This window comes from Ranitomeya imitator, chromosome 5, assembly GCF_032444005.1.
Source record: "Ranitomeya imitator isolate aRanImi1 chromosome 5, aRanImi1.pri, whole genome shotgun sequence".
In the NCBI taxonomy this organism is placed as follows: domain Eukaryota; kingdom Metazoa; phylum Chordata; class Amphibia; order Anura; family Dendrobatidae; genus Ranitomeya; species Ranitomeya imitator.
Genome location: NC_091286.1, coordinates 544,180,721 through 544,203,924, shown reverse-complemented (window position 1 = coordinate 544,203,924; position 23,204 = coordinate 544,180,721). Strand labels below are relative to the sequence as shown.

At 42.0% G+C, this 23,204-nt stretch overlaps 1 protein-coding gene across 2 annotated transcripts in view; it reads right to left on the bottom strand.

Annotated features, from left to right (window-relative positions):
- Positions 1 to 22,608, bottom strand: part of LOC138638370 (mast cell carboxypeptidase A-like) — a 62,900-nt gene extending 40,292 nt beyond the window's left edge. For both annotated transcript variants that reach the window (XM_069727603.1, XM_069727604.1), the window contains exons 1-2: positions 22,472 to 22,608; positions 22,275 to 22,350 (exon numbers count right to left, since the gene is read on the bottom strand). In XM_069727603.1, coding sequence (XP_069583704.1) covers positions 22,275 to 22,350; positions 22,472 to 22,542 — 147 coding nt within the window. In that variant the 5' untranslated portion in view covers positions 22,543 to 22,608. The remainder of the gene's footprint in view (positions 1 to 22,274; positions 22,351 to 22,471) is intronic.
- Between the last annotated feature and the right edge of the window lie 596 nt (positions 22,609 to 23,204).

Here is a 23,204-nt window from a genome sequence, read left to right as displayed (position 1 = left end):
GGGTGTAGTGCAGTGGTGGGCACAATAAGTTCATGAAGTAGATCGGTTTAGGATAGAAACAGTTAATGTGTTCAGGAACAGCTTCAACATGAGAGGGGAAGGGCCAGTTAACAACAGGAACACTTCCTTGTTAGTGGAGGTAGAGTCAAAATTTAGATGGAGAGGGAGCACTAATTGGAGTTCTGAGGGCACGAGGAGCATGGGCTGTTCAGTAGCAAGAGAATGTCAGCTATAAACTTGGAACATTTCTAGAATGTCCGGGGCCTATGGTACAACTGAGGCACTGAGAAGTTTGCCTCAATATCTTTCTAGGAGGGGAAGTTGGATGGGGAATTGCATAATGGAGTTGGGGTGGGACTCATGAAAGCTGCAGAGCCGGACAGAGCATCCCAGAGTTCAGAGATGCCAGACAGGAAAGGGATAGCTCAGGGCGAGCGAACCGCAAACATCAGAACTTCCTGTGCTATGAACTTTGAAAACAGAAATGTTTGTGCCCAATACTACGTGTTTCAGTATGATGAAAATGAAGAGTTAAGTAAACTTTTTTATTATAAAATAAATTTTATGCCCCCTAATATGTGCGGCGGTTCCTGAAGTTCAAGAACCAGAGACAGCAGAGGCCTTCCACCAAAACACGAGTGTTATGCACCACACACCTAGCACAGAAGAATTGGGACACCGTTTATTTGTAGGGTGGCATGGTATGGGAACACAGCAGCCCCTCGCCCATGACTATCGCCCTGTGCACCTTACACAGACATAAATCTCTTTGAGATTCTGCCTTCACCACTTATTTTAAATGAAAGGGAGCATTTCCAGTGTGAAGTAAGTAATGACTGACACACATCTCTATTGAAGGACATATGGGTGGCTAATCACCGGTGGGGGGAGGTGAGAAAGACTTCAACTCTTCGCACAAATGCAATAAAGTGCTTCCTTATTATAGATCCCAACAAGTGGATGTAATCTGACTGCAAGAGACACACTTGTCCAAACCATCATACCCAAAATTCTTGTCTCCCTCCTACCCACCTTTTTATACCTCCAATACTTCAAATACATCTAAAAGTGTAGCCATTTGCTTCAAGAAATCTGTCCTTTGTGACTTCAAATTGCAAAATTGCAAATATTGACGGCTTCCACTTATTGATAACAGGCACTATTTCAGACAATTGGTGACTTTTGCTTCTATTGCCCAAACACTCACCAATCCACCTTTCTATGTCGCCTATTCGACTTAGGGTCAAAACATGCCCAACATGCACAAGGCACCACGCTGCTCTATAGTAACTCAAATTGCATACTTAATCCCAAGCTTGACAAGTCGAACAACCCTCAACTGTCGAGTTCCTCATTATCACCGCTCTCAGTAAACACTGTCTCCATCTGTAAGCACCTTTCTCTCCATCACTGGGTTGACTTGTGGAGAGAACTGCACCCAATAGTCAAAGATTACACCTATCTTTCCATTGACATTCATTTTTCACCAGAATAGACCACATATTCGCTCATTCAGCCTTAGTACCTAATATAACAAACATTTGTATTTTCACCACTCTCTCGTCTAACCACTCTCTAATTCAGTGGACCTGTTCCTCCCTGCATGACTCCCTGCTTTCCTATCCAGAAATCTCCCAAGGACTGAGTAATCACCTTGAGAATTACTTCTCTTTGAATCAACAGTCAGCTACTTCATCAATTTCCCTTTTGGAAGCCCATAAAACAATCTTCAGGGGCATCTACCTTCAAGAGACTACTCTCAAGAAAAAATAAATTATTGGTAGAACAACCGACCTAGAAAGCAGCATGTCAGCTTTAGTGTCCCAGATGAAAAACAAGCCCTCCCCATCAACATATCGAGACCTCACACACACAGGCACCGAATTATATCTTTGCCATTCTTTGAACGCAGACTGAGCCCTTCAACATACAAAAAAGGGAGACAGCAGCACTCTAAGGACCAAGATGTATGCAAACAAAAGATCTAAACTAAAAATAAATGTTCTTAGCACATAAATTGGCCAATTCATGTGTGCCCCTCAACCACGGAAAGGTGGCACTTCTTTGATGGGACCTATCATCCTAAACATGCCTCTCTTGGGCTATAAGCCTACAATTTAAATGGGCAAACTTGCCTCTCTCAGGTTTTAAACCTACAATTTTAAATGGGCAGATAGGAACCAGCACTAATTAAAAGCATCCATGGGCTGATGGGAGTAGTGCAGAGTCAGAAAGGAAGCAGACACTACCTCCAATGGAAAACTGACAATGAAAATCTGACCAGCACCTTCATATAATGAGAACAGGTGCAAGCTGCAATGACTGCATAGCATACAAAAAAAGGTCTCAGCAGCACTTTGTAAGGACCAAGTTACTGTATGTGCAAACATGAGATCTAAACTACATTGTTGCTGAATAAAATGTACTTACAAAAAGAAGTACTTATAAAATGAAGGTTCTTAGTGTATAAATTGGTCAATTCATGTTTGCCCATTTAAATTATAGACTTATAGCCAAAGAGAGGCATGTTAAGGATGACAGAACCCATCAGAGATCAGAGAAGTGTCGTTGGTCATGGTTGATGTGCACATATGAATTGGCCAATTTAGGCGCTAATAGCCTTCAGTTTTTGTAAGTATGTTTTATTCAGCAACAATGTAATTTGTATCTTGTGTTTGCATTTATCTTGGTCCTTGCAAAAATGCTCGGGTGCTCGTTGCTCGGGTCGAGCAAATTGGAATGCTCGGGTGCTCAACCCGAGCAACGAGCCCAATGTAAGTCTATGGGAAACTCGAGCATTTTTGCAGCTCCCCTTGGAGATCATTAGAGGGTCTAAAAACTGGGGAAATCGTTGGCAACATTGCTCAAATGACATGGGAACATCATGGGGAAGACCCCCTGGAAGCATTTCTGACTCCCAGGTCACTGCTGTTAACAATATTGTCTGAGTCTGTTGCCACTTTTACAGACTCACCAAAAAACATGCAAAAATGAAACCAAAATGGATTTTTCTGTGAATTATGTTAAGGAACATCCTTTCCAGGGTAATGACTTGTATATAATGCAAAATAAATAACCAATGACAAAAATGTTCCTCCTCACCTTGGGCTATGTTCACACGTAGTGTTTTTGATGCCTTTTTCAACTTTAGCATTGCTTTCAACCAAGACAAATGCATTCACTGGGAAAAGTAATTTTAACATTTTACAACCTTAGCTGGCCATGTGGTGTGTTGCACATCCTGTTTCATTTATGAAGGAGGGACTCCAAGTCACAAAGCCTATTTTTAAAGGGACATCAGGCGGTCATTACTATTCTTAAAGGGTCAGCAGTAGGCCCTCACTATTCTTAGAGGACCATCAGCTAGATATGCTTTGTTGTTCCCATTATTAAACAAGGGTCTCCTATCATGTCATTGCATATGAACAGCCACCCCAATACCCATTAGAACAGCCACCCCAATACCCATTTGAACAGCCACCCCAGTAGCCCTTTGAAGATCCGTACAGGATGGCCACCTGAAAGTATTGTTTCCATTATTAGAAATTTGGTGCTCCCATACTGTTGGTCTATGCATTTAATGCAAGACCTGCCCTGCCCCAAAGTTAAGCTCACCCCAAAAACCCTTTGAACAGACATCCTGGATGGCTACATGAAACCAAAGTTCCCATTATTACTAATTTTGTACTCATATAGTGTTTGCCCAAAAAGTGAATGCAAGGCCTGCTCTAAATTTGGATGCACCCCAATAACCCTTTCAACAGACGTCCTGGATGACCACATGAAAGCATTGTTCCCATTATTAGAAATTTGGTACTCCCATACTGTTGCCTATGCAGTGAATTGTTGAGCCAGACGAACCTGCACTGGAAAATGTCAGTGTTGAGGATGAAGACTTAGCATTGGAGCATTGCAGTGTTCAGGTTAAACACCCGGCAGTGTAGCATTTCAGTGTTGAGCATGAAGAACATGCATTGGAGAATTGCAGTGTTGAATATGAAGACCCAGCAGTGGAGAATGTCAGTGTTGATGCTCCAAAACCTGCAGTGAAGAATTTCAGTGTTGAGTCAGAAGAAACTGCAGTGGAGAATTGCAGGCTGAAGAACTTGCATTGGTGAATTGCAGTGGTGAGCCTGAAGAATCTGCAGTGGACAATTGCAGTGTTGAGGCTGAAGAAACTGCAGTGGAGAATTGCAGTGTTGAGGCTGAACACCTGGCAGTGGAGCATTTCAGTGCTGAGCCTAAAGAAGAACCAGCAGTGGAGAATTGCAGTATTGACAATGAAACCCAGCAGTGGAGCATTGCAGTATTGAAGTTGAACACCCGGCAGTGGAGCATTTCAATGTTGAACCTAAAGAAGCTGTTATCATTCAATCATATAGAGAAGTCTGGCCCAATCCAGCCCTTGTTAATTTTTATAAGATTCAGCCTGTCAGCATTTTCAGTTGACAGGCGGATGCGCTTATCGGTTATAATTCCACTAGCGGCACTAAATACCTGCTCTGACAAAATGCTAGAGGTAGGGCAGGGCAGAGCCAGTTCATGCCATGTCTCCAGCTTGGATACCCAATAATTATAAGGCACAGAGGAATCACGAAGGACGTTGGTATGGTCAGCAAGGTACTCCCTCAGCATCTTCCAAACCTTTGCACTCCTTGTGAGAGCCTCAGGGCCAGTGCGATGGGAGGGTCTAAGAAAACTCTTCTCGAACTTTGCCAGTGTTCCACTTCCTCTGCTGGATTGGAGTTGTGTTTCTCTTGCCTGTACTCCTTGGTTGTCCAACTTACTGTGACCTCTGACGCCAGCGTTTTCAGATGGGAATGTTTTTAATAATTCCACAACAAAGGCCCTCTGGTACTGCACTATTTTAGTACACCTGTCTGCCTCTAGAATAAGAGATAGAATGTTCTCTTTGTAGCATGTGTCAAGTAATATATAACAAAACCTGGCACTCAACTTGTATGCAAGTGGTTTTATTTTACAGCAACAAAAACGTTTCGGTCACAAAGTTTGACCTTCATCAGTTACGTTTTGTGGGTGATATATATGGGAGGCCTATATTATTAAGCAGTTATTGTGGCATATCCTTGCTCCATGCAGGGAGTGTATGCAGAGAAGCAGCCCTTGCTGTGTGGCCTTAGGGCGCGGTGTGCACCGCTTGTCAAGCAGTGTCACCAACCATAATGACTGTCACCCAAAATTTTGAGAACGCGAGGGTCATGGGAAAGGCAGCGTAACATAACCTCAGCAATACCTGCCAGACTGCTAACAGGCAAGACTTCTGTGTCCTCACCAAGGGGATGACTGACCATGCTCTCCTCTTCCTCCTTCTCCTCCATGTCCTCAGGCGATCCACGCTGAACAGACGGTATGACAGTTGTGTTTGCAGCACCGTCTATAATGCATGAAACTAGCTCCTGCTCTTCCTCCTCCTCATCTTCCTCATTGTCACCCAATCCACGTTGGGATGAGATAAGGCTGGGCTGTGAGTAATCACCCTGTATGCTTCCTTGCTCTGTCTCATCATGCTCCGCCTGCTATGCATCCTCTTTGATTGTGAGCAGAGAGCATTTCAGAACATAGAGAAGTGAGATGGTGACACCAATTATGGCGTTATCACCGCTCACCATCTTGCTGGAGTCCTCAAAGTTTTGGAGGATGGTACATATGTCTGACATTTATGTCCACTCATGAGGTCTTATGTGTAGAGTCTGAACTGAATACCAATGCCTTGATGATGCTGGTAGTCATCAACTGCCCTCTTCTGCTCACAAATCCTTTCTAGCATCTGCAGTGTAGAGTTCCAATGTGTGGTGACATCAAACAACAGTCGGTAATCCGGAAGCTGCAAACGCTGCTGAAGGACGGCAAGGGCGGCGGAAGCTGCAACTGACTTTCTAAAATGGGGAAACAGGCGTCTAAAATGGGCAAACAGGCGGCGTGCTTTGAAAAGCAGATCTGGCAAGTTCCGGGTGGCTTTTGAGAAAGCATTGAACAACGAGGTTAAGCACATGAGCCAGGCATGGTATGTGCCTGATCATGCTGGTGATGGTCAGGCTGGTAGTTTTGCTACCCCTGCTGATGCGGGCATGGCAGATGGTGCAATGGCCTTTTTGGGGTTATCAGCAGAGTCTTTAAAAAACAACCAGACTTGGGAAGACCTAACAGTTGTACTGCAAACTTCCATCGGGTTGGTGTTACGGGGAACAGTTGCCTGCCTTCTGTCTGCGGCCACCAAACTGCTTCTTGCTGCCTGTTGGGGTACTACACTTCTCTCCCCCTATGTGCTGCTGTCCTCACTCTGCATTTCCTCCTGCCAGGTTGGGTCAGTTACTATATCATCCACCACCTCCTCTTCCACTTCCCCACCCTGATCCTTCTCCTGACTTTCTGGCAATTGTGTCTCATCATCGTCCACCTCTTGTGACACGTTCCCACTATCGACTTCGTGTGACCGTGGCTGCTCAAATATTTTGGCATTGCTACATGCGATCTCCTCTTGCCCGCTTCAAGTGGACCGAGAGAGAGGCTCGAATCTCTAAATAGATAATTGAACAGCTCTTTGGAGTGTCCAAGTGTGGAATTAGTTGTCTCTGGGCACTTGGCATTGTGGGAGGAAGGAGGATCAGGGTGAGGAATATGTGGTCCACACTTATGGCTACTCAGACTTGACCATGTGGAAAACAGGGTGGTGGTGGTGGCAAAGTGACTGGAAGCATTATCCGCTATCCAACCAACAAATTTTTAACACTGCTCTGGGTTCAAGAGTGGCGTGCTGCTGCGGTCTGCTAGTAATTGAGACAGGAAGGTCAAGCGAGAAGATGTGGGCGTGTTGTGGCCCAAAATCAGCTTGCCCACGGCCTCGGCCTCGCCCTCTGCATGCACCATCACCATCATGTCTACTTCCCCATTTTAAATGGACTACAACATTTTCCGCGTTCACTACAAATGCCTGAATTTGGATTGAACATATATGTGATCCGTGTGCGGGAAAACCACAGTTTAAAATATCTGGCCTGTAGGTAACAATTTTTTGTTTCAGCAAACTAGTGTCAATAACTAGACTAAAACAAAGCAAAAACAGTTCAATGGAGTCCTCAAATGCCACAATTTTTAGCCCACAGATAGATGAGGGGTGTGACAGAGATACCTCACTTTAAAATATCTGACCTGTATTTTTTTTACAGCAAAATAGTGTCAAGAACTAGACTAAGGGTACCATCACACGGTGGCACTTTGGTCGCTAGGACGGCACGATCCGTGATGTTCCAGCGATATAATTACGATCTCGCTGTGTCTGACACGCTACTGCGATGAGGGACCCCGCTGAGAATCGTACGTCGTAGCAGATCATTTGAAACTTTATTTCGTCGCTGGATCTCCCGCTGACATCGCTGAATCGGCGTGTGTGATGCCGATTTAGCGATGTCTTCACTGGTAACCAGGGTAAATATCGGGTTACTAAGCGCAGGGCCGCACTTAGTAACCTGATATTTACCCTGGTTACCAGTGTAAATGTAAAAAAAAACAAACACTACATACTTACATTCCCAGTGTCTGGTCATGTCCCTCGCCTTCAGCTTCCCGCACTGACTGGTGAGCGCCGGCCAGCCGTAAAGTACAGCAGTGACGTCACCGCTGTGCTTTCCGGCTGTCCGGTGCTCACTGTCAGTGCAGAGAAGCACAGCGCCGGGGGACAGACACGGAATGTAAGTATGTAGTGTTTTTTTTTTTTACGTTTACGCTGGTAACCAGGGTAAACATCGGGTTACTAAGCGTGGCCCTGCGCTTAGTAACCCGATGTTTACCCTTGTTACCAGGGGACTTCGGGATCGTTGGTCGCTGGAGAGCTGTCTGTGTGACAGCTCTCCAGCGACCAAACAGCGACGCTGTTGACTAGACGCAGCAAAAACAGTTCAATGGAGGCCTCAAATGCCAAAATTTTTGCCCACAAATAGATGAGGCATGTGACGGAGATACCCCACGTTAAAATATCTGGCCTGTATTTTTTTTTACAGCAAAATAGTTTCAATAACTAGGCTAAGACACAGCAAAAACAGTTCAATGGAGGCCTCAAATGCTACAATTTTTAGCTCACTGATAGATGAGGCATTTGACGGAGATACACCACTTTAACCCCTTTACCTCTAAGGGTGGTTTGCATGTTAATTACTAGTGCAATTTTTACAATTCTGACCACTGTCCTTTTATGAGGCTATAATTCTAGAACCCTTCAATGGATCCTGGTGATTCTGACATTGTTTTCTTGTGACATATCGTACTTCATGATAGTCATAAAATTTATTTGATATGACTTGCGTTTATTTGTGAAAAAAATTAAAATTTGGCAAAACTTTTAAAAATTTCACAATTTTCCAAATTTGAATTTTCATGCCCTTAAATCACACAGATATGTCACACAAAATGCTTAATAAGTAACATTTCCCACATGTCTACTTTACATCAGCACAATTTTGGAACCAAATTTTTTTTTGTTAGGGAGTTATAAGGGTTAAAATTGACCAGCGATTACTCATTTTTACAACTCCAATTTTTTTAGGGAGCCATCACATTTGAAGTCACTTTGAGGGGTCAGCATGATAGAAAATACCCAAAAATGACATCATTCTTAAAAGTGCTCAAAACCACATTCACCAAGTTTTTTTAACCATTCAGGTACTTCACAGGAATTTTTGGAATGTTTAATAAAAAAAAGAGCATGTAACTTTTTTTTTCATAAAAAATTTACTTCAGATCCAATTTGTTTTATTTTACCAAGGATAACAGGAGAAATTGGACCCCAAAAGTTGTTGTGAAATTTGTCCTGAGTATGCTGATACCCCATATTTGGGAGTAAACAACTGTTTGGGCACAAGGCAGAGCTTGGAAGGGAAGGAGCGCCATTTGACTTTTCAATGCAAAATTGGCTGGAATTGAGATCGGATGCCATGTCGTGTTTGGAGAGTCCCTGATGTGGCTAAACAGTGGAAACACCCCACATGTGACCCCATTTTGGAAATTAGACCCCCTAAAGAACTTATCTAGATGTGTGATGAGCACTTTGAACCCCTAACTGCTTCACAGAAGTATATAATGTAGAGCTGTAAAAAAATAAAATCATATTTTTTTTTCATAAAAATAATCTTTTCGCCCCAATTTCTAATTTTCCTAAGGATAACAGGAGAACTTGGACCCCAAAAGTTGTGCAATTTGTCCTGAGTATGCTGATACCCCATATGTGGGAGTAAACCACTATTTGGGCGCATGGCAGAGCTCAAAAGGAAAGGAGCACCTTTTGACTTTTACAATGCATAATTGGCTGGAATTGAGATTGGACGTTATGTCGCGTTTGGAGAGCCCCTGATGAGCCTAAACAGTGGAAACCCCACACAAGTGACCCCATTTTGAAACCTAGACCACCAAAGGAACTTATTCAGATGTGTGATGAGCACTTTGAACCCCCAATTGTTTCACTAAAGTTTATAATGTAGAGCCGTGAAAATAAAAAAACAAACATTTTTTTCCTCATAAATTATATTTTAGCCTGCATTTTTTTATTTTCCCAAGGGTATCTGGAGAAAATGGATGCCAAAAGTTATTGTGCAATTTGTCCTGAGTACGCTGATACCCCATATGTGGAGAGGAACCACCGTTTGGGTGCATGGCAGAGTTTGGAAGGGAAAGAGTGCCGTTTTGGAAGGCAGACTTTGATGGAATGGTCTGTGGGTGTCACATTGCGTTTGGAAAGCCCCTGATGTACCTAAACAGTAGAATCATCCCACAAGTGACCCCATATTGGAAACTAAACCCCCCAAGGAACTTATCTAGATGTGTTGTGAGAACTTGAAACCCCTAAGTATTTCACTAAAGTTTATAACGCAGAGCCGTGAAAATGAAAAATATTTTTTTCCCCACAAAAATTATTTTTAAAATTATAAAAAATTACTGCGGCGCTGAGTATACAGGTCTCGTACTGCTGCGAATTTAGACAATAACCACTTATTTGTCAAAAAATGTAATATAAAAAATATATATAAATTCGCGTACAACGAGATCAAAGATAAAGTGGACGTAAATTTAATAGAACAATAAATACATGAACCTGTACACAAACAATCTACAAATATAAGCTGGCACTCTTCCCAGAATAAATACCAACTATAGTAAAGACTCCTAAACAAAAGATCAATAGTTTGTATGGTAATTATACAACACCATAAGTTAAACCGAATTGATGTCAGCAGCCCCTTATTTGTATTTAAAAGGACTATAGTAACGCTGTATCTGTCTGTAGCAATGTGCAACAGCTAGAGAGAGGACAAAGATAGTGAATGCCACGCACTTATTTAAAAGTAATAGCACAAAAGGAGTATTGCTATGAACTTTGTTTAGCTGAAAACTAGTCTCCCACTGTGGGAATGCGGCAAAAAAAAAAAAAAAGTATATTATAAAAATGAAAAACTGGTGATAACAGTCATGATGCAAGAAGCGGCCCCGGCCGATGGCAAAGCTTCACTAAAAATGAGGGTAATGAGGCGTACTGCAATTGGATTAAACCGGGTCGGAAATCCGATGCATGTACGCCACTGGTTACCTTAAGCAGAACACTGATAGTGGATAGATGAGAGGTATTCCTTCCACGTTGCTCCTGCTGATGTAGATGTCCAGCGTCCTGTGTTGTCTGGAGAGTCCCGGCTGCCCGTAGTAGTGGCTGCACGCGGTGATAGCGATCTCCTCACAGTGTGTGATCACAGAGCAGGACCTGCCGTGACATCACCAGTCACGTGATGCAGTAAAACAAGTTCAAATAGAATAAACGTGCAGATAGCAGAAAGAACCAATAGTATCCAACGCATTTCGGAAAGAAGCGCTTTCCTTCATCAGGGATGGTCCTTAATGCCCTAATTAACCCTTATATAGGGGAAGGGGTCCAATCTGCTACATGTGTGATCACAGAGCAGGACCTGCCGTGACATCACCAGTCACGTGATGCAATGAAAAAAGTTCCAATAGAGTGAATGTGCAGATGGCAGAAAGGACCAATAGTATCCTTACATAAAACCAAACAATTCAAAGTCACTGTTTAGTCCTTTTGGAATAAGAGTATCCAATACAAAAATCCATTTGCATTCTGCTCTGGACATCAGAGCGATGTAATTACCTTTTCTCCATGGTATTTGTATTCTTTCCAGTCCAGTTATTTCCATTAAGTTAATATCACTATTGTGCTTTTCCACAAAGTGTTTAGACAAAGGGTGTCCAGTGAAATTTCGTTTAACATTACGCATGTGTTCACTGATTCTTATTTTAAGTGGGCGCTTAGTCCTGCCCACATATAATTTATCACACAGACACTTTATAGTGTATATGACTCCTTCCGTTGTGCAAGTGATATATTGTTTAATGGCGTGATCTTTTCCGTTCCTGGCTAATGTGCGAAGTTTTTTAGTTTGTGTCTTTCTACACATTGCGCATTTGCGACATGGAAAAAAGCCCGCAAGAGTTTGATCAAAAAAAATTTTTGTACTGGGAATCTGCTGAGTTTGTACTGTTGGTGCAATCAGATTTCCCAAATTCCGGGCTTTTTTATAAATAAAACGTGGGTGAGTAGGGATATGACTGCCCAAAATTTTGTCGTCTTTCAAGATACCCCAATGTTTTTTTACTATGTTCCTAAGAAGGAAAGAATTTGAATTGTACTGTGTAATAATAGGGACAAACCCCATTTGGTCAATACTGACCTTCTGGGGTTTTTCTTTTAATAGGTCTCTACGAGGAAGAGTGGAAACAAAATTTTTTGAGGCTTCTAATGTCTGTAAATCGTAGCCTTTTTCCAAAAATTTTTTAGTTAGTTCATTTGCTTCCTTCTCATAGTGTTGGATTTTTGAACAGTTGCGATGTAACCTCATATACTGGCTTTTGGGTACGTTAATCAGCCATGTGGGTAAATGGCAACTATTGATGTTAATAAAACTGTTAGCGTCAGTAGGCTTTTTAAAAGTACGGGTGTGTATACAGGAGTCTTCAATAAAAACTGTTAAATCCAAAAAGTTAATACTTTGCATACTAGTAGTAGCGTTAAAATTTAAATAAAAATCATTTTGATTAATCCCAGTTAAAAATAATTCAAGAGATTGAGGGCCACCCGACCAAATAAATATCACGTCATCAATATATCGGCGCCAGAGGACTGTGTACATTTTTATTTTCACAAGGGTAACAGGAGAAATTGGACCCCAAAAGTTGTTGTCCAATTTGTCCTGAGTACGTTGATACCCCATATGTGGGGGTAAACCACTGTTTGGGTGCACGGCAGAGCTCAGAAGGGAAGGAGCACCGTTTGACTTTTTCAAAACAGAATTGGCTGGAAGTGAGATCGGACACCATGTCACGTTTGGGGAGCCCCTGATGTGCCTAAACAGTGGAAACTCCCCAATTCTAACTCCAACCCTAACCCCAACACACATTCTAACTCCAACCCTAATCCCAACCCTAACCATAACCCTAACCACACCCCTAACATGAACACACCCCTAACCCTAATACCAACCCTAACCACAACCCTAAGCCCAACACACCCATAACCCCAACACACCCCTAACCCAAATCCCAACACTAACCATAACCTTAACCACACCCCTAACCCTGACACTCCCATAACCCTAATCCCAACCCTAACCCTAATTCCAACCATAAATGTAATCCCAACCCTAATCCAAACCCTAACCCTAACTTTAGCCCCAACCTTAAACCTATCTTTAGCTCCAACCCTAACCCTAAATTTAGCCGTAACCATAACCCTAATGGGAAATTGGAAATACATTTTTTTATTTTATTAGTTTTCCCTAACTAAGGGGGTGATAAAGGGGGTTTGATTTACTATTTATAGCGGGTTTTTATGTTTAGAAGCTGTCACACGCTAAAAGACGCTTTGTATTGCAAAAAATAGTTTTTGCATTACCACATTTTGAGAGCTATAATTTTTCCACATTTTGGCGCACAGAGTCATGTGAGGTCTTGTTTTTTGCAGGACGAATTGACGTTTTTATTGGTATAATTTTCGGGCACATGACATTTTTTGATCGCTTTTTACTACGATTTTTGTGAGGCAGAATGAACAAAAACCAGCAATTCATTAATTTATTTTGGGTGTGGGGGGGGAGCGTTTATACTGTTCCACATGTGGTAAAATTGATAAAGTAGTTTTATTCTTTGGTTTAGTACGATTACAGAAATACCTCATTTATATTATTTTTTTATGTTTTGGCGCTTTCATACAATAATAACTTTTTTATATAAGAAATAATTATTTTTGCATCGCTTTATTCTGAGAGCTATAACTTTTTTATTTTTTCGGTGATGGAGCTATATGGTGGCTAGTTTTTTGTGGGATAAGATGATGTTTTCAGCGGTACCATGTTTATTTATATCCGTATTTTTGATCGCGTGTTATACCACTTTTTGTTCGGAGGTATGATGATAAAGCATTGTTTTTTTGCCTTTTTTGGGAGGTTCACTAAAAGGGTTAACTAGTGGGACAATTTTATAGTTCGGGTCGTTACGGACTTGGCGATACTAAATATGTGCACTTTTATTGTTTTTTTTATTTACATAAAGAAATGTATTTATTTGATAATATTAATTTTATTTTTTTCTTTATTTAGGAATTTAAAAAAACATTTTTTACACATGCTAATATTTTTTTTTTACTTTTTAAATTTTTCCCAGGATAGGACATCACTACATTAAATCAGATCGCTGATCTGACACTTTTCACTGCACTGTATCAGATCAGTGATCTGACAAGCAGTGAAGTAGACTTGCCGGCACCTGCTCTTAGCAGGAGCTCACAAGCCACCTGCCTGCAGGACCTGGAAGGACCCCGCGGCCATCTTGGTGCCAGGGGTCTCCATGGAGACCCTCAGGACAATGCGATGCTTCTCTATACCTCTTCCGGCACCGGAACGCTGCGATCTTGCTTGATCGCAGTGTATCGGAGTATAAAGTGCCGGGAGCGGTCAGTGAACACTGCTGGCACTTAGTGCCAGGTGTCAGCTGTGAGAATCAGCTGACACCTGCCCCCAATTGGCGACACACCACCCGTGTGTGTGGCCGATCGGCTTCGACATAGTATCCCGTCCATGGAAGGGATAGTACGTCGAATGTCAGAAAGGGGTTAAAAAATCTGGCCTGTATTTTTTTTTACAGCAAAATGGTGTCAAGAATTAGGCTAAGACACAGCAAAAAGAGTTCAATGGAGGCCTCAAATGCCACAATTTTGAGCCCACTGATAGGTGAGGCATGTGACGGAGATACCCCCCTTTTAAATATCTGGCCTGTATTTTTTTTTTTGCAGCAAACTGCTGTGAATAGCTAGGCTAAGACACAGCAAAAAAATCAACGGAGGGCTCAAATGGCAATATTTTAAGCGCAATGATATGTGATGCCTGTGACGCAGATACCCCACTTTAACCCCTTTACCCCCAAGGGTGGTTTGCACGTCAATGACCAGGCCAATTTTTACAATTCTGACCACTGTCCCTTTATGAGGTTATAACTCTGGAACGCTTCAACGGATCCTGGTGATTCTGACAATGTTTTCTCGTGACATATTGTACTTCATGATAGTGGTAAAATTTATTTGATAGTACCTGCGTTTATTTGTGAAAAAAACGGAAATTTGGCAAAAATTATGAAAATTTCGCAATTTTCAAACATTGAATTTTTATGCAATTAAATCACAGAGATATGTCACACAAAATACTTAATAAGTAACATTTCCCACATGTCTACTTTACATCAGCATAATTTTGGAACCACATTTTTTTTTTGTTAGGGAGTTATAAGGGTTAAAAGTTGACCAGCAATTTCTCATTTTTACAACACCATTTCTTTTTTAGGGACCACATCTCATTTGAAGTCATTTTGAGGGGTCTAAATGATAGAAAATACCCAAGTGTGACACCATTCTAAAAACTGCACCCCTCAAGGTGCTCAAAACCACATTCAAGAAGTTTATTAACCCTTCAGGTGTTTAATAGGAATTTTTGGAATGTTTAAATAAAAATGAACATTTAACTTTTTTTCACAAAAAATTTACTTCAGCTCCAATTTGTTTTATTTTACCAAGGGTAACAGGAGAAAATGGACCCCAAAAGTTGTTGTCCAATTTGTCCTGAGTACGCTGATACCCCATATGTGACAGTAAACCACTGTTTGGGCGCATGGGAGAGCTCGGAAGGGAAGGAGCGCCGTTTGACTTTTCAATGCAAAATTGACAGGAATTGAGATGGGATGCCATGTTGCGTTTGGAGAGCCACTGATGTGCCTAAACATTGAAACCCCCCCAAGTGACACCATTTTGGAAAGTAGACCCCCTATGGAACTTATCTAGAGGTGTGGTGAGCACTTTGACCCACCAAGTGCTTCACAGAAGTTTATAATGCAGAACCGTAAAAATAAAAAATCATATTTTTTCACAAAAATTACATTTTTGCCCCCAATTTTTTATTTTTCCAAGGGTAAGAGAAGAAATTGGACCTCAAAAGTTGTTGTGCAATTTGTCCTGAGTACGCTGATACCCCATATGTGGCAGTAAACCACTGTTTGGGCGCATGGGAGAGCTCGGAAGGGAAGGAGCGCCGTTTGACTTTTCAATGCAAAATTGACAGGAATTGAGATGGGACGCCATGTTGCGTTTGGAGAGCCACTGATGTGCCTAAACATTGAAACCCCCCACAAGTGACACCATATTGGAAAGTAGACCCCCTAAGGAACTTATCTAGAGGTGTGGTGAGCATTTTGACCCACCAAGTGCTTCACAGAAGTTTATAATGCAGAACCGTAAAAATAAAAAATCATATTTTTTCACAAAAATTATATTTTTGCCCCCAATTTTTTATTTTTCCAAGGGTTAGAGAAGAAATTGGACCTCAAAACTTGTTGTACAATTTGTCCTGAGTACGCTGATACCCCATATGTGGGGGTAAACCACTGTTTGGGCACATGGTAGAGCTCGGAAGGGAAGGAGCACCGTTTGACTTTTCATGCCAAAATTGACAGGAATTGAGATGGGACGCCATGTTGCATTTGGAGAGCCACTGATGTGCCTAAACATTGAAACCCCCCACAAGTGACACCATTTTGGAAAGTAGACCCCCTAAGGAACTTATCTGGATGTGTGGTGAGCACTTTGACCCACCAAGGGCTTCACAGAAGTTTATAATGCAGAGCCATAAAAATAAAACAAAAGTTTTTTCCCACAAAAATTATTTTTTAGCCCCCAGTTTTGTATTTTCCCTAGGGTAACAGGAGAAATTGGACCCCAAAAGTTGTTGTCCAATTTGTCCTGAGTACGCTGATACCCCATATGTGGCGGGGGAACCACCATTTGGGCGCATGGGAGGGCTCGGAAGGGAAGGAGCGCCATTTGGAATGCAGACTTAGATGGAATGGTCTGCAGGCGTCACATTGCGTTTGCAGAGCCCCTAATGTACCTAAACAGTAGAAACCCCCCACAAGTGACACCATTTTGGAAAGTAGACCCCCTAAGGAACTCATCTAGATGTGTTGTGAGAGCTTTGAACCCCCAAGTATTTCACTACAGTTTATAACGCAGAGCCGTGCAAATAAAAAATATTTTTTTTCCACAAAAATTATATTTTAGCCCCCAGTTTTGTATTTTTCCAAGGGTAGCAGGAGAAATTGGACCCTAAATGTTGTTGTCAAATTTGTCCTGAGTACGCTGATACCCGATATGTGGGGGGGAACCACCGTTTGGGCGCATGGGAGGGCTCGGAAGGGAAGGAGCATCATTTGGAATGCAGACTTAGATGGATTGGTCTGCAGGCGTCACATTGCGTTTGCAGAGCCCCTAATGTACCTAAACAGTAGAAACCCCCCACAAGTGACCCCATATTGAAAACTAGACCCCTCAATGAACTTATCTAGATGTGTTGTGAGAACTTTGAACCCCCAAGTGTTTCACTACAGTTTATAACGCAGAGCCGTGAAAATAAAAAATCTTTTTGTTTTCCCACAAAAATTATTTTTTAGCCCCCAGTTTTGTATTTTCCCAAGGGTAACAGGAGAAATTGGACCACAAAAGTTGTTGTCCTATTTGTCCTGAGTACGCTGATACCGCATATGTTGGCGTAAACCCCTGTTTGGGCACACGGGAGAGCTCGGAAGGGAAGGAGCACTGTTTTACTTTTTCAACGCAGAATTGGCTGGAATTGAGATCGGACGCCATGTCGTGTTTGGAGAGCCCCTGATGTGCCTAAATAGTGGAAACCCCCCAATTATAACTGAAACCCTAATCCAAACACACCCCTAACCCTAATTCCAACGGTAACCCTAACCACACCTCTAACCCTGACACACCCCTAACCCTAATCCCAACCCTATTCCCAACTGTAAATGTAATCTAAACCCTAACCCTAACTTTAGCCCCAACCCTAACTGTAGCCCTAACCCTAACCCTAACTCTAGCCCTAACCCTAGCCCTAACCATAACCCTAGCCCTAACCCTAGCCCTATTCCCAACTGTAAATGTAATCTAAACCCTAACTTTAGCCCCAACCCTAACTGTAGCCCCAACCCTAACCCTAGCCCTAACCTTAGCCCTAACCCTAGCCCTAACCCTAGCCCTAGCCCTAACCCTAGCCCTAACCCTAGCCCTAACCCTAACCCTAGCCCTAACCCTAGCCCTAACCCTAGCCCTAACCCTAGCCCTAACCCTAGCCCTAGCCCTAACCCTAGCCCTAACCTTAGCCCTAATGGGAAAATGAAAATAATTACATATTTTTTATTTTTCCCTAACTAAGGGGGTGATGAAGGGGGGTTTGATTTACTTTTATAGCGAGCTTTTTAGCGGATTTTTATGATTGGCAGCCGTCACACACTGAAAGACGCTTTTTATTGCAAAAAATATTTTTTGCGTTACCACATTTTGAGAGCTATAATTTTTCCATATTTTGGTCCACAGAGTCATTTGAGGTCTTGTTTTTTGCGGGACGAGTTGACGTTTTTATTGGTAACATTTTCGGGCACGTGACATTTTTTGATCGCTTTTTATTCCGATTTTTGTGAGGAAGAATGACCAAAAACCAGCTATTCATGAATTTCTTTTGGGGGAGGCGTTTATACCGTTCCGCGTTTGGTAAAATTGATAAAGCAGTTTTATTCTTCGGGTCAGTACGATTACAGCGACACCTCATTTATATCATTTTTTTATGTTTTGGCGCTTTTATATGATAAAAACTATTTTACAGAAAAAAAAATTATTTTTGCATTGCTTTATTCTGAGGACTATAACTTTTTACTTTTTTGCTGATGATGCTGTGTGGTGGCTCTTTTTTTGCGGGACAAGATGACGCTTTCAGCGGTACCATGGTTATTTATATCTGTCTTTTTGATTGCGTGTTATTCCACTTTTTGTTCAGCGGTATGATAATAAAGTGTTGTTTTTTGCCTCGTTTTTTTTTTTTCTTACGGTGTTTACTGAAGGGGTTAACTAGTGGGTCAGTTTTATAGGTCGGGTCGTTACGGACGCGCCAATACTAAATATGTGCACTTTTATTGTTTTTTTTTTTTTATTTAGATGAAGAAATGTATTTATGGGAATAATATTTTTTTTTTTTTCATTATTTAGGAATATTTTTTTAAATTTTTTTTTACACATTTGGAAATTTTTTTTAAACTTTTTTACTTTGTCCCAGGGGGGGACATCACAGATCAGTGATCTGACAGTTTGCACAGCACTCTGTCAGATCACCGATCTGACATTCAGCGCTGCAGGCTTCACAGTGCCTGCTCTGAGCAGGCTCTGTGAAGCCACCTCCCTCCCTGCAGGACCCGGATCTGCGGCCATCTTGGATCCGGGCCTGGAGCAGGGAGGGAGGGAGGTAAGACCCTCGCAGCAACGCGATCACATCGCGTTGTTGCGGGGGGCTCAGGGAAGCCCGCAGGGAGCCCCCTCCCTGCGCGGTGCTTCCCTGTACCGCCGGCACATCGCGATCATCTTTGATCACGGTGTGCCGGGGGTTAATGTGTCGGGGGCGGTCCGTGACCGCTCCTGGCACATAGTGCCGGATGTCAGCTGCGATAGGCAGCTGACACCCGGCCGCGATCGGCGGCGCTCCCCCCGTGAGCGCTGCCGATCGCTATGACGTACTATCCCGTCCAGGGTCAGATAAGCCCAGGGCACCTCGACGGGATAGTACGTCTAAGGTCACAGAGGGGTTAAAATATCTGGCCTGTATTTTTTTTTGGCAGCAAACTGGTGTGAATAACTAGGGTAAGATACAACAAAAAAAATTCAATGGAGGCCTGAAGTGGCACAATTTTGAGCGCAATGATATGCGATCCCTGTGGCGGACAAAACACAGTGTAAAATATCTGCCCTGTAGGTAAATATTTTTTTTGCAGCAAACTGGCGTCAAGAACTTATATAAGACACTCCAACAAAATTTTACAGTGCTACAGTGCGTGGCAGGCAATCTCTGCATGTTGATTGGCACTCTAAAGAGCACCAAACATGCAGAGCGGTGACCCAAACTCCTGTCGAACAACCCCAGAAATGTTCTCCACTCACCAAGCATCGCGAGCACCGATCATGCTCGCTCATCACTAATGCTATGCAGTCATTGCAGCTTGCACCTGTTCACACTATATAGAGGTGCTGGTCATGTGTTTTATTTTTTGCAGTGAGCCCTTTAACAGTCCCAACGACAGTTTCACGCTCTCAATAATAAAAGAAACTCCAATCTCGTTTCATGCCTAAAATGCCTCCCCATACTACATCCCCAAATATGGTTGAGCAACGAAACTGGTATAACGTCTAACCCACAATGGATTACCCACTGGTTTCAACAACACCTTGAAAATCGATACTATGGCTAGTTACTCTTATCCTCCATCTCACTAGTTATTTAAACTATCTGAGAGATGGGCAAAAAGCATGAGCAGCAGCCTTAACAGCAGCTATATCTAAGATACCTAAGTCAAACTTGGATCATAAATCACAATCTAACTATAGACCCATATTCTTAATTAACATAGACCTCAAACTCTTAGCTAAAATCTTAGCTCAGCATTTGAACTCTAGTTTGGTTTCCCTTACACACAAGGACAAAGTTGGCTTTGTTCCCCACATATAAACTTCCAATAATGTACCAAGGGTTTCCCATCTCCCACACCACTGTAAGCAACCAATGTGGCAGCTATGCTTTTATCCTTCTATATTAAAGTCATTTGACTCGACCTTTTGAACCTACTTTCTTGCGGTGTTGTGGAGATCCTGACCATTTTTTTCTCATGGATTTATGCTCTATACCGCCATCCCTCAGCACAAGTCCACTACAATGACTTCTCCTCTGCCTCCTTCCCTATCAAAAGAGGCTCATGCTAAGGCTGCCCCCTATCTCTGCTACTTTTCTTACTTGCAATCAAACTCCTAGCAATTAGCCTTCAGCACAACCCGCAGATCGAAGGAATAGAAATCCTGTAAATCCCCACCAAGATTTTTATGTCTGCTGCCGATATTCTGCTTCTTTTACTACCGCTCCTCAAATATCATTTTCCACTCTGCTCCATTCTCTACAAAACTTTGAATACATTTCAGACCTAAATTGACCGCTAATCTAAATTCCCTCTTCTCTGCTAATTACCCCCAAATGCTACTTAACTTCATACAATACTCCAAATGTGGGGGAAATTACAGTTCTCATGGCTGCATTCATGGCTAGATTCATTTAAAATGATGTTGCTCTCTAAACTACTCTACTTATTCAGAGTTCCCCCAGTTTCATTCCCAACTCGTTATCTTAAAATAGTTCAACATCTAATGAATACTTTCATTTGGAATGGGGGTCTCCCCTGAGTCAACAAAGCCATGATATACCGCCATCGCTTGAATGGAGAGCTGGGTGTTCCCAATCTCAACAAATATTATCAAGCAGCTCAACTAGTCCAATTGGCACTATATTATGCCTTATCTGATCCACATCTCTGGCTCTCCTTGGAAGCTCCAGAGTACCATCCACTAACTCTCGACACCTTATTATGGCTCCTGCCTGTCCAACGAAGACATACCACTATACCTATCATATCGCATTAGCTTAAAATCTAGGACTTTTGACTTTTTCGCTGAAGTCAAAAGACATCTATCTTGTTATATGAGTAAGGGAAAGCTATCAGCTGTACTCACACACAGAGTACATAGATTTGAAAAAATGTGGCTAACCTAGGCGGAATACACCAAGCATACCTCCTTTGCCAAATCTCCACTACGCTTAAAGGTTTCTACTTCCCTCAATTCTCCATGAACTACCTTCATCTAGAAGAATCAAGTGGTCTCCTACTCGGGCCCTACTCAATTCATCACCACTCTCTCTTTACCTCCCTGTCCCCCTACACTCACCTGACCATGTGTTTGTCCCCTCTACAATTCTTTCTATTATTTGCTTGTATTAACACAATATTATAGATTCTCCAGAATATAGATATTTTTTTTGCTACATACAAATTCAGCAAAATTACAGTCAGACGTGGCCACTATTTTTCTGATCCATGCAGTGCAAGACAAATGGTCAAGGTCACCTGTCGCACTGTCCTTACAGTCTATCATATGATGCTCAGCACCTCTCATTTTTCCCTTCCTCTGCTGCGCGCATTTTCTTCAGCCTCTTCACTCTAGCGGGTAGATTCAGGCTTGACTGGGCCTTGGATGTCACAGTAAAGATGCCAATGAGGATGCACATGAGGGGGATCTGACAGAGGGCTGCGACGACAGAGGGACAGGTGTGCATAATATTCAATTCATGCAGATCAAGTTTGCTGCGAATTGAATTTTTCAGTTAGATCCATGCAAGCTGACAAAGTCAAATTTTTGCAGCTTTGATCATTTCTAGTAGCAGATGTTATCCCCGGACTGCAATTAGGTCTAGAACCATTTTATTAAAGGGGTATTCACATCTCCAAGATCCTATCCCAAAGTGTGGTAGGTGTAACAATAATAATATTAGCAAATACCTCCAATTACAAATGTAGTATAGTTTTTCTGATTAGCTGTGTCTCTTTCCTCATGTGCAGGCATTGCAGGACATTAGGTATCCATGGTCACGACCACTGATATAGGTATAAATAGTTAGTTTGTAGTAGTCGTAACCATGGATACCTAAGGTCCTACATAATGCCTGTACATGAGGAAAATACAGCATATCATATTCTTAAATATACTGTATGTAAATATGAGCAGATATCAAATAACTCACCTCCATTATGCTGCCCAAATATTTAATGAATGCCACCTCAACGTCATTTCCAGGAGTAACATGAAATAGTTTCTCACTGCAAAAGAATGAATATAAATTACAATAAGAAACACAAAAATTGTAATACTGTCCATATTAACAGATCAGCACATCATCCATTCAATGAAAGTTTCACTATGCATAGAAAAGAACTGTACTTGTCAAATCGCCGGCCATGATGAACGCTGAGACTGGCTGCAACACAGCACAAAAGTAGGAACAGCTGCATTTTGTCTGCTGGCTTTTTCTAAGGTCTTTCTTTTCCTTTTATTTTCTTACAACAGACAACATGTGATTATCTCACATTATTCTAAGATTAACCAGATTCGACTAGATAACATTTTATCTCCTGATCAAGAGCAAACATAATATCTCTAGTTTGAAGCAAAACGGTTTTGTCCTCTAAAATGAATGAAACGCCACTTAAAGGGAACCTGCCACAAGAAAAAGCGCTATTCATCTTCAGATATGGGGTTAATCTGCAGGTTAATAGCATTACTAATCTTCCCCGCACTCGCACTTACCTGAACGCTGCAGGGAAAAAAAATTAACATTATTTCCCCCCCCGCGGCATTTAGTCACAGGGGCGGTGCCAGCACTGATTTAATCTGCAGGTTAATAGTGTTTTTTTTTCTGGTGACAAGTTAATATTTAAAATATCCCACCATATTGTTTCCTACCTAGCAGAGGTGCAGCTCATAAAAGAGGATGTATATTGGGGAGAACAGAGAACGTATCAAAACTGTCTAAAAGAAAAATTGTCTTTGTTGCCCATAGCATCCAACAGGGACGGACTGGGACTGAAATTCAGTGCTGGCATTTGAAATCACACAGACCCAGACAGTACTCGCCCCCCAGCATTTGAAGGATATGTATTAATAATATTACCCT